This window comes from Guillardia theta, assembly GCF_000315625.1.
Source record: "Guillardia theta CCMP2712 unplaced genomic scaffold GUITHscaffold_48, whole genome shotgun sequence".
NCBI lineage: Eukaryota > Cryptophyceae > Pyrenomonadales > Geminigeraceae > Guillardia > Guillardia theta.
The window spans coordinates 136620-148925 of NW_005434626.1; the positions used below are offsets into that span (position 1 = coordinate 136620).

The following is a 12306-nucleotide window of genomic DNA, read 5'->3' on the forward strand; positions in this document are numbered from 1 at the left end:
CGTCATCGATACAGTGGGGGATCCTCGTTCTCGACGGCAGGTACCCTCCCCATCCTCATGGCCGCAAGATGAAGGGCGATATCCACATTCCTGGAATCCGCGATCGAGGGTCCGAGCAGTACGAGGAACAAGCTAATCCTCCAGGCACACAGTCCACAGCGAGAAGCTGGGAGGGGAGGGAATGTATAGGATTGACTGGCAGAAGGTAAAAAGTGCCTCAAGCAAAACAAAGCAGGAACAAGCTAAACCTCCAGGCACACAGTCCACAGCGAGAAGCTGCACAAACACACACAAAACACAAGCCCGAAAAGAACCAGCACTGCTGGCACCCAGACGCGGCAGCGCCAGCCCAAGCGCGAAGCCGCGCAGACTCAAGCAGCCTAAGGGTCAAGCAATCAAGCACCAAGCAGCAGGAGCATGCAGGAGGAATAAAATCCCTTACACGCGATACCCGGAGGCAGCCGACTGACCACTGTCAGTCGAGACGTCCGCTGCCGCCACAAAGCGGGCGGCCGCGGACGGAGAAAGGGCAGCAAGGAGCCGGCGCTGCCCGGGGGTCCGCCTGGGGCAGCGGACGGAGGGAGGCTGGACACAGGAACACGGTACCGCTCGAGGTAGTCCTCCTCGCTAGCCTCCGAGTCAGCGGTAGCCGAGTCAGCGGTAGCCGCCCGTGACGGCGGCGACGCCGCGGCAATGCCCAAGGACCGGCGTGACCCGACCGATGCCGGGGAGGAAGCAGGCGAGCTCGGACCAGCAGCAAGCACCCCAGTGGTGTCGAGCTCTCCGGAGGCACCCGACGTCACAGTGAGGGACGGAGACGCCTCGCCAGCTCCGCGCCGATCGTCGGGGCCACTCGAAAGGGTGTCCCCCATCGGAGTCGAGACCTCCGGCGAAGACTCCTCGGGCGACTCGACAAAGTCCGAGGAGGAGCTGTCCTGTGGCTCGAGAAGTGCTTGCGCCCGCAACGGCGTCATGCGCCTCGCACCAGACAAGAGCGCCTCCAGCGTCAGCTGCATGGTGAGGCGCTGATAGGTGGCGGCGCGTTTGCGAGCCAAGACCTCAGCAGCAGGTCCGTCATCAGGCACGAAGTGCCGACCAAACGCCGCATCCTCAAGAGGCATTGAGCGCTGAGCAATGACAGGATGCAGGGTACCGTCCGTCGAGATGGCAAGAGGGATGAACGCTCGAGGAGGAGTAGTCATGGCATATGCAGCGCGATGTTTGCGAATCTTCTCAGACGCTGCAACATGGAGGGCGTCGAGGTTGACCTCCCCCCACTTGGTCAGGTCGGCAGAGCTACCAATGTAAGGGTGGACCAACGTCACGTCCGCCATCAAGCCCTCGTAGTTTTAGGTTGTTCCTGCTTTGTTTTGCTTGAGGCACTGTTTACCTTCTGCAACTTTTTACCTTCTGCCAGTAAATCCTATGCTTGCCAGTAAATCCTATGTACCTCGTACTGCTCGGACCCTCGATCGCGGATTCCAGGAATGTGGATATCGCCCTTCATCTTCTGCCAGTAAATCCTATGTCTTGCGGCCATGAGGATGGGAGGGTACCTGCCGTCGAGAACGAGGATCCCCCACTGTATCGATGACGCTCTGAAGACCAGCTTCGTTCAGCATCGACCGAATCGTACGAGTAAGGTTGTCATGCGCCGTGGGAAGCTTGGATGATCGGCGTTTGCAGGTCTGGAGATGATGTGCAGCAACGGAGGGATCGAGGAGGGTATAGGATTTACTGGCAGAAGGTAAAAAGTGCCTCAAGCAAAACAAAGCAGGAACAAGCTAAACCTCCAGGCACACAGTCCACAGCGAGAAGCTGCACAAACACACACAAAACACAAGCCCCAGTAATGATCCGTCTCACCTGCCGTCGAGAACGATGATCCCCCACTGTATCGATGACGCTCTGAAGACCAGCTTCGTTGAGCATTGACCGAATCCTCCTCACCGAACTGAGTGCGAGTAAGGTTGTCTTGCGCCGTGGGAAGCTTGGAGGATCGGCGTTTGCAGGTCTGGAGATGATGTGCAGCAACGGAAGGATCGAGCTCGCGCTGACATCCATCACATTCCGTCGGACACTGGCAGATCGGCATGCCATGGAGATAGCAGTCGAGCATCTGAGCATAGCGGTGCGGGAAGGCCCTGAGGGGATAGCAATGGATTTACTGGCAGAAGGTAAAAAGATACCCATAGGATTTACTGGCAGAAGGTAAAAAGTGCCTCAAGCAAAACAAAGCAGGAACAAGCTGAACCGGCAGGCACACAGTCCACAGCGAGAAGCTGCATGTGCCTCGTAGCTCGAGACTCGCATCGGAGAGTGGCCGCCGCTCAGAAGGAAGGCATAGGATTTACTGGCAGAAGGTAAAAAGTGCCTCAAGCAAAACAAAGCAGGAACAAGCTAAACCTCCAGGCACACAGTCCACATACTTTCTGCCAGTAAATCCTAAACTACAGCGAGAAGCTGCACAAACACACACAAAACACAAGCCCGAAAAGAACCAGCACTGCTGGCACCCAGACGCGGCAGCGCCAGCCCAAGCGCGAAGCCGCGCAGACAAGCAGCCTAAGGGTCAAGCAATCAAGCACCAAGCAGCAGGAGCATGCAGGAGGAATAAAATCCCTCACACGCGATACCCGGAGGCAGCCGACTGACCACTGTCAGTCGAGACGTCCGCTGCCGGCACAAAGCGGGCGGCCGCGGACGGAGAAAGGGCAGCCGCCGACAAGGAGCCGGCGCTGCCCGGGGGTCCGCCTGGGGCAGCGGACGGAGGGAGGCTGGACACAGGAACACGGTACCGCTCGAGGTAGTCCTCCTCGCTAGCCTCCGAGTCAGCGGTAGCCGAGTCAGCGGTAGCCGCCCGTGACGGCGGCGACGCCGCGGCAATGCCCAAGGACCGGCGTGACCCGACCGATGCCGGGGAGGAAGCAGGCGAGCTCGGACCAGCAGCAAGCACCCCACGGTGGTGTCGAGCTCTCCGGAGGCACCCGACGTCACAGTGAGGGACGGAGACGCCTCGCCAGCTCCGCGCCGATCGTCGGGGCCACTCGAAGGGTGTCCCCCATCGGAGTCGGAGACCTCCGGCGAAGACTCCTCGGGCGACTCGACAAAGTCCGAGGAGGAGCTGTCCTGTGGCTCGAGAAGTGCTTGCGCCCGCAAGGGCGTCATGCGCCTCGCACCAGACAAGAGCGCTTCCAGCGTCAGCTGCATGGTGAGGCGCTGATAGGTGGCGGCGCGTTTGCGAGCCAAGACCTCAGCAGCACAAACGCCGCATCCTCAAGAGGCATCGAGCGCTGAGCAATGATGTCCGCGAGATACCAGATGAAGCGGAGGGTGTCCGGGATGCAGGGTACCGTCCGTCGAGATGGCAAGAGGGATGAACGCTCGAGGAGGAGTAGTCATGGCATATGCAGCGCGATGTTTGCGAATCTTCTCAGACGCTGCAACATGGAGGGCGTCGAGGTTGACCTCCCCCCACTTGGTCAGGTCGGCAGAGCTACCAATGTAAGGGATGTAAGGGTGGACCAACGTCACGTCCGCCATCAAGCCCTGCTTTGTTTTGCTTGAGGCACTTTTTACCTTCTGCCAGTACTCCCATCCTCATGGCCGCAAAAAGAAGGGGGATATTCACATCCCTGGGATCCGAGATCAAGTACTAACAGACAGCCGTCTCGATCGAGTCCGAACTGAATCGCTCGAGGGTGAGACGAGAGGAAGTGCTGGTCAAGAGATGAGCGAATCGCTGCCAACGCAAGCTTCGTCGCGAGTCGAAGGTTTGCGAACCCGATACTCCTCGACGAATGGCCGCCGCAGGGCAGGAATAAGAAGATCTGGCATCCGGCCAAGAAGGACCCCTTGGAGGATATGCAGAGCTTCAAAGCTGCAGGATGCTGCCGCAGCAGCTGCTGCTCAGTGCTGAGGTGGCTGCCGCCGCCGTTGCTGCTTCTGCCGTTGTCGCCGCCTGCTGGGGTGGTTGCAGCTGCTCCGACTCAGGGCCTGCGCCGCGGCTGCTGCTGTGGGAGAGACGACGGCTGTAGGTTCCGTCGGACAATGGATTTGCTGGCAGAGGGTTCCGAGAGGCAGTACGGATTTACTGGCAGAAGGTAAAAAGTGCCTCAAGCAAAACAAAGCAGGAACAAGCTAAACCTCCAGGCACACAGTCCACAGCGAGAAGCTGCTCAAACACACACAAAACACAAGCCCGAAAAGAACCAGCACTGCTGGCACCCAGACGCGGCACCGCCAGCCCAAGCGCGAAGCCGCGCAGACAAGCAGCCGAAGGGTCAGGCAATCAAGCAACAACCGAGGTGACCGCCGAAGTTCAGGCTGCTGCTGCTGTTGCGGCTGTTGCGGCGGCTGCCGGGGCGGCCAGTGTCCTTGGGGCGGTGGAGGCTGCCGCGCCCCCTCAGGTTGCCTCAGGCTTCTTCCCATGAGTTTCTGCAGCACTGGGCAGATAGGAAAAGTGCCTCAAGCAAAACAAAGCAGGAACAAGCTGAACCGGCAGGCACACAGTCCACAGCGAGAAGCTGCACAATCACACACAAAACACAAGCCCGAAAAGAACCAGCACTGCTGGCAACCAGACGCGGCCGGGCATCGCCAGCCCAAGCGCGAAGCCGCGCAGACAAGCAGCCGAAGGGACCTGGCAAGCAATCAAGCAACAAGCAGCAGGAGCAGTAGGAGCATGCAGGAGGAATAAAATCCCTTAGACGCGAATAAGCCTTGAAGACAAGTCAGCCAAAGGACCCGGGCTGCCTCGGCCCGGCGCCAGGCCGGGCTCAGAGCTCAAGCCTTGAAGGCTTCACTGAACTCGGCCGGCCCGGCGGCGCCAGTCGGAGGTCCTAGGGTGGTGCTAGCGGCGGTATTATGTGTTGCTATGAGCACGCTGCGAGTCAGTGGTCCTATGACCAATATAGGGCCCTCGGTACTGACATAGTGCTATGACCCGGTCATAACCCCCACCGTTCAAAAGTACATCGTAAACTTCGTATTTTCAAAGGATTCAAATTTTGTCAATATGATTTGAATATAGATATGAAAAAACGGTGGTAACATTTCAAGTCTAATAAGATACATCACAAACCAGGGGACAGGAAATCGGTAGGGAAGTTTCAAGGGGTGGGGGCAGGGACTCGAACGGAATGTTGAGGGTGGGTGGGTGGAGAGTACCCAGGTTTTAATGTTTGCAGTACCGGACAAAACGAAGACAGAGGGGTGGGGGTCATGAAAAATGGGGGTAAGCAAAAGGCCGAGGGTACTTAAGTTGTGGGGTTGAAGGGTGGTCGCGGGGCCCGACTTGAAATGCACGGGCGGGGATGAAGTAAAGAAGAAGAAGGAGGGGTGAAGAGGAAGAGGAGGAGCATGACCAGTCGATCTCTCCCTTCTGCTCTCACTTCCAAGGTTGACTCCAGATCTGAAAGTCCCTCACAATCGCGCCATAGCCTTGAAAGCCATGCAAGCAGTAGGGCAACACGATGGCGGTCATCAATCGACTCTTACAACCTGGAAGACTGTCCTTCGTTTATACAAGCTCTTCGCAGCGTTCCAGCAAGAGACATCTGTGCAGCAACTCAAATCCCGCGCATTATAAGCAACATGTCCATCATCGACGTTCTGAGAGAGTTCGAAAGAGGAGAAACGGTGATAGCGCGAAAGATCCCTTCGTCGCATGACACAGAGGTACACGCTGAGGATGTCTTGTGGTCACGGCAAAATTTCATGGAGGTTTGCTTTACAAGCCAGAGATCGTTCTTGGACACAGTGGCAACCATCTTTTCGGCCGTACAGCCACTTCCGACTGTCAGCGACTCTGACACGCTGGATAATGTTTTCTTCACGATGCTCCAGTACGGAGTGAGTGAGGTTGGGGTGGTCAGCTCGAATGGTAATATTGTAGGATTGATACATTTTCGAGAGTTTTTTCAGTATATTCTTGCACAGGTTGAAGAAGATTTGCCGAACTTGGAAAAGAAGGCACAAGATAAGTTTTCGGAAGTAGAAGAGCAGGACTCTTTGAAGGCAGTGAAGACACTTCGAGGAGGAGCCGGAATCTTAAGTGGCCTCGAAGCAATCAAGAGCAAGTATCAAACGAAAGAGTTTGGACGAGTTCAGCATGCTGCCCAGCAGTGGGTGGAAGCCGCGTGGACAGAGCTTTTGATTCTGACGCTTGTCTGTCTGGATTTCTCTTGTACAGTCGTCGAGTTGTCAACGAATGAAAACGAGGGCTCATACAATTCTCCTCTGAATGTCGTCACCGGTTGTATTCTCCTTGTTTACACGTTTGAAGCAAGCGTGAGAGTCTACGGATATCGACTTTCATTGCTTTGGCGCATTTTAGATCTTTTCGATCTTATTATCATTGTGGCTTCAGTAACGGTGTTTATTCTCGTGATTTCATCAACATTTGGGCGGCGAGCAACTACTTTCACCTTTGCAAGAATTTTAAGATGCTTGCGCTTGGTCAAAATATTCAGAAGGCTGAGGAAAACGATCCTTTCATCAAAGACTCGCTATCAAAAGGATGGATTCAATCTCGACTTGGCGTACATAACACCCACATGCATCGCGATGTCACTTCCTGCAGTTGGAACTGAAGCAATCTTTGCAAATTCTCTTGAGGAGGTTCAAAGGTTCTTCTACTTGAAGCACCCTGCCAATCATCTCATCTTCAATGTCTGCTCTGAAAGATCTTATGATGCCAGGTTGTTTGGAAACAGAGTGGAAAGGATTCCGACAGTGAATCATAATCCTCCCCTCCTCTCGCAGATTGTTTCCTTCCTGGAGCACACGGCATCGTATCTCGAAGATGACTCAAATCACGTGGTTGCGGTCCACTGCAGGAACGGAAAGGGGAGGACAGCTGTGATGGTTTGTGCCTGGCTGGTTTACTGCAAATTCTCTCCGAATGTCAACGATGCCATGGAGTGGTTCGCATGGAAACGACTTAGGAAATCCAGCCTTCTTCATGGAGATGAGCAGATCTTAACCCCAAGTCAGCTCCGTTACCTCAACTATGTGCAAGTCATGTGTGAGAACGGCCAGTTCGAAACCCGAGGTCTTACAATAGAGTCAATCTCCATCTCCTCATGCCCTCGAGTGGATCTTAGCGGAAATTGCAACATCTGGTTCAGCATCGAAGAATGTCAAAACGAAGTTTTCAACTCAAGCAAAGTGATGGGAGTGAAGAGCATGTCGCAGAAAGACTCAAACACTGTGTTCGAGGGCATCAAGACGACTGTCGCAGAGGATGTTCGAATCACCTTCTACGACAGAGATCAGGCATCCCAGACTGACCGGATCATCTTCTACACCTGCTTTCATACAGCCTTCGCTCCTGGCTCGAAGTTGGAGATTTCTAAAGACTTTCTCGACATGGCATGTGTAGACAAAGGCAATGCCATCTTTGACTCGGACTTCAAGATCTCCATCTTGTTCAAGCACAACGACAGAGAGCTTCCTGTGCCAGTTAGAAAACTTCGAAAGATCAGCCAGCAACTGCAGGCAGTCGCGTTAAAACAACGTGGCAGGACAGCAGCTTCGTCTGCGGTTGGTGTCTTGAACGCGATTACTGTAGAAGGAGGAACAGACGGAGAGTACAACCTGGGAGATGCGAAGCTCAAGGTGGACGAATTCTCTCTCGCACCTTTTGACGACTCCTTGTGTGTCGCCTCCGATCCTAAGGTCAGCCACGAGACCGTCAGGCTCTTCGCATTCGCAGGCAGCACCGTGCCGAGCCACGCTCAGTCGAAGAGGCTTGTGAGCCACTACCGAGGGAGCGAGAAGGAAGGTATCGAGATCTCTCACCTCCTCACTGGCGCTGGGCTGGCCAACCGCCTACGACGGACAGCGAGGCATGCTGTGTCAGGGAACAAGCGGCGGTTTGTAGAGGACGATTTCGACCTCGACCTGACCTACATCACACCGCGTCTCATCGCCATGGGCTTCCCGTCTAAGGGAGTGGAGGGCGCGTACCGCAATTCGTCGGACGAGGTCTACCGTTTCTTCCAGCAGCGTCACTCCGCTCACTTTCGCATCATCAACTTATGCTCCGAACGCGCTTACCGCCTCGACTTGTTCCATGGCAGCGTCGCACGATATCCATTCCCAGACCACAACCCCCCGCCAATGGAGCTGATCCTCCCTTGCTGCATGCACATCCATCGCTTTCTCCAAGACGACCAAGACAACGTGGTGGCGGTTCACTGCAAGGCTGGGAAGGGACGGACCGGCCTCATAATTGTCGCTTACCTGATGTTCGGAGGGCTGGCAAGAGTGAGTCCTTGTTGCCGTGCGGGGGCATGAGATGAGATGAGAGAGGGATACTGCCTGTCTATGTTGTTATGGCTGCTCCTGCTCCTGCTCCTGCTCCTGCTCCCAGTGCTCCTGCTCCTGCTCCTGCTGCTGTTGCTCCTCCTCCTATTGTTGCAGCGCTGGTAGTGGAGGGTTGATTCTGACATGAGGCTGTAGAGCGCAAGGATGGCGCGGATCTACTACGACACGACTCGGACTCATGACGGGAAAGGGCTTACCATCATCTCACAGGTGAAGTCAAGGCGAACAACCTGAGCTGAGGCGATGATGACAATTCGCGTTTCAGATCCGCTACGTCCACTACTTCGAGGAGCAGCTGAGGCGAATCAAAGCAGGAGAGGTTCACAGCTACACGGAGACGAAGAGCCCAGCAGTGATGCTGAAGATGCTTCGCTTCAATTCAATCCCTCACTTTTCTCGCGATGGAGGGTGAGGAAACTGCTAGGCCTGCAGTCGTTTGACATGCAGCAGGTGTGCTCCTTCCTTCAACGTATTCGTTGTGAATGAGCGAGACCACGAGGTCTACAAGATTTTTTCGACCAAAGAGAAGGGAAAGGTCGAGCATCTGAAGCCTTCTGTGAAGGTCTGATCACCGATACAATTCTCACTCCTCCTTTCTCCTCTCACCACCGCCTTGCAGCGATGGGAGTATAGTTTCCCCGAGGGAGGACTGCGAGTAGCCGGCGATCTTGAGTTCGAGTTTTGGGATCAAGACACCTTCTCGAATCGGCGGTCTGCCTGTCGTCATTCTCCTCCTGCTGACACTCATGGCCAGTATGATGCATTTCTGGATCCACACTCACTTCATGAGCCGCCCTGCCTCTGAAATGTCCGGCAAGGCTCGACAACTCAGCCCCGACGAGTGCGCGAGCCTTAAACTTGAAGTCCAAGTCTCTTTTACCTCCCATGCTCGCTCGTCTCACTGTATGCAGGAAAATGTCAAGTGCTGGTGCTTGAGCCTGTCAAAACACGAGATTGACCAAGCGGCTCGTGACAAGAAACATGTTCACTTCGATGAAGACTTTAAGGTATTCTGCTGATGGTGGTGGTGGTTCTGCTCCACCACCACCACCACCACCACCTCCTCCTCCTCCTCCTCCTCCTCCGTGCTCTGCTCGCATTTAGCTGCTAGTATACTCTTCCTTGTCCTCCTTGTTCTCCTCGCTGTGACTCTCTGTGCTCTGCGTCAGATTTGACGAGGGAATAATGCAGGTCGATGTGATTTTCATGGAGCTTGCTGGTGAGAAAGGAACGGGTCAGCTGCTCAAAGACGCCGAGCAGACAGCCATGAGCAAGGGAATGAAGATGAGGATGCATGGGAATCTTTATCTTGAGCGAGAGCTCTACAAGAAGCATTGCTTGGAGAAATGTGTAATTGGTGAGACATCTCCCTTGATCTTAACTCTTTGCCTGTATCTTGTTGCTGTCCTCACCGTGACTGTTTCTCTGTCCGTGACTGTATCTGATCGCTTCGCAGGTGAAACTCCGACTCTCTTCGAGACCTGGTTGCTTCAAAGCCAACAAGACACTGAAATCTTCGGCTCTCAACAGATTGCAACCGAATTGCGCGACGATCTTGAACCAGGCGTAGGTGAGCGATGAGCTTCGTCTGCCCTCTCGTCTCTCATCATTTTTATCAGATTCGTCCATTAACGGCAGGTTTGACACCGACAGCGAGGTCGATCATGAGCCTCTGAACCAGCGCGACATGTCCCTCGCGAGTCTGGCCACGAGAGAAGACGAGGAGGGTGAGAGTTGAGCTTGTTCCTGTTCTCTCTCATCCTCTCTTTGCAGAACAATGTTGCGCACCCAACACTCCTCACGCTGTTTGTGTCTGATCGCTCAGTCTAGCCTCTCTATGCTAGCCTCTCTTAAATGAGAGCACGTGAAACTTTAAGAACTTTCACGTCAGAATGCTGCTGCTTTTGTCGTTCCTTCCTTCTCCTACCTTCTCCCGTCCTACCTGCGCCTCTCTTTCATCGTCTTCATCTGCGGCATCCGAAGCTCATTTGCTTGACTCCGAGACGCTTCCAGCAGCAGCTGTAGGCTTCTGTTCCGTTTCATCGCCTCCTGGTGCTGCTGCTGCATCATCCGCAACCTCACGCTCGTAATGTGGGTCGCCGCGAGCTCTTGCTCCCTCTTCGCCATCGCCCTGTGGCCACGTCACCAGCAAATCAACAAAAGCTTCTTGCACTCACAACTCGTCCGCTATCCGACCTCCCACCTTCCTCGCCTTCACCTCCAGGTCCTGCTCAGCTGTCACCTGCTGGTTCATGCGCATGGGAGATGACCTCGAGAGCATCGTGCTCCTCCTCTCCTCTCCCTTCCTCGAGCTCGTAGTGAACCCCTCTCCTCGCCACCTCCTCCATCTTTCGCTGCAGGTCGTTCTTCTCCTTCTTCAGGGCCTCCAGCTCCTCCGTCAGGTTCTCCACCTGGTTCGTTAGCTGCACTTGCAGGGAGTCCTTCACCGACCCCTTCCACAGCGCCAGCGCCCATGCGACCGACTGATTCTGCCAGCGATACTTGACGCGCTCCAAGCGCTGAGCAGTGGAGGGGCGCTGACGAGACTTGTAGGAGGAGAAACGGCAGTCGGCGACAGAGACGTCAAAGTCGGAAGGGTCGCTGGAGATGAAGGTGAGGAGGAGCAGGTTGGCATCTCTTACCAAGCTGTCCGCTATGAAGCGTGAGAGCGCTGAGTCTCCCAGCGAGGCCATCGGGTCGCTCTGCTTGATGTGCTTGCGCTCAAGAAACTTCATGACGGCGACCAGTGACTGGTCGTGCTCCTCCACGAAGCTCGTCGCCTCCGATGCCACATCCTCCCTCTCCGCTGCGTTCCCCAGCACCACCACCCTAAGAGTGCCGATCTCTCTCGTCCCGTCTACCTTAGACTTGCGAACCAAGGTCATGCTCAGCACCCTATGCGGGTGTTGCACCAGCTCGCCCTCAGATGTTCTGCTTCCTGTCTTCGACAGCCTCTTTGCTCGCGCGACTTTCTCACTCGCACGTCTGTCCAGCTCCTCCTGCTCCAGCCTCAGTCGCCCTGCTGACTTGTCGAGTGCCTCTTGCAAGCTTTCTAGCACACTTTGAATCTGCTCGCCGATTTCTTGTCCAAACTTTTCCTCCTGCTCCTCCTGCTCCTCCTGCTCCTCCTGCTCCTCCTGCTCCTCCTGCTCCTCGTCATCGTTGTTCGAGGCATCGTCATGATCTTGTGGCTGCTCCTTTGCATCGTCTGTCGATTTGTTTCCGCGCTCTCTGAGCATGTCGCTCAAGGTCACAAGCGACTCCAGAGCGTTGGGAGGCTCCGCGGCCTTGCCGGGGATGAAGTTGACGACTTGCTCTTGGTACACCTGCCAAAGTATCAGAGCTGGATGCTCAGCTGAGAAAGACAAGTCTGCCTCAGAGAAATCGACCAGCAGCTTCACTTGCTCTTCCTCTGCTTTGCCTGACTCCAGCAGACCCGCGAGCTTGTCCATGTAGAGGTCGTGCATGTACCTGACCACCAGCGGAAAGAGCCCCGACTCACTTGCCTGCTGCTTCCTCCTCGACGCCTCTGCTGCCATGCCGGTCGCAAACTTTTGTTTCCCGCTGTTGCGTCCCCCGTGAATGATGAGGCAACAAGACTTCCAGAGGAGGATTCTAGACATGTGGGGGAGGAGCTGGTGGAAGATGTCTTCATCGGAGATCTCGGGCCCCATCACTCTGTCGAAGTCAAACACCTCGAGCATGCCGCGCCTGTTCTCGAACCCCTCCCTCAGCTTCATCATCAGCTGCTGCCCTGACTCCAGGCGTCGGAACAGCGACGCTTCCTTCTCGGCCCCAACGACGGCGAAGGAGTGGAAGGAGGCGAAGGTCAGCGCGTCCAACCGATGCTGCAGCAGTCTCTGGGCAGTGATAGCAACCGACAGCGATCGCTCCCCGTCCCTCAGCTCTGCTGAGGTTCTAGACAAGGTGGAGGCCATGAGCATGGTAGCGCGCTGCAAGTCTCTGATCAGCGGC

The 12306-nt window shown here is 55.4% G+C and overlaps 2 protein-coding genes across 2 annotated transcripts; one reads left to right on the forward strand and one right to left on the reverse strand.

Moving 5' to 3' along the window:
• Nucleotides 1–242: 242 nt before the first annotated feature.
• On the reverse strand, nucleotides 243–1334 carry GUITHDRAFT_110827 (hypothetical protein; the record flags this gene model as incomplete). Its single annotated transcript, XM_005830023.1, has 3 exons — nucleotides 243–276; nucleotides 330–380; nucleotides 607–1334. 3 exons carry the CDS (start codon nucleotides 1332–1334, stop codon nucleotides 243–245), a joined length of 813 nt encoding a protein of 270 aa, XP_005830080.1.
• A 6514-nt stretch (nucleotides 1335–7848) lies between these two features.
• GUITHDRAFT_47661 (hypothetical protein) lies at nucleotides 7849–8541 on the forward strand (the record flags this gene model as incomplete). The annotated part of the gene is made up of 2 exons (XM_005830024.1): nucleotides 7849–8271; nucleotides 8467–8541. Coding segments are annotated over 2 exons (498 nt in total), but the record flags the coding sequence as incomplete, so codon positions are not given.
• Between the last annotated feature and the right edge of the window lie 3765 nt (nucleotides 8542–12306).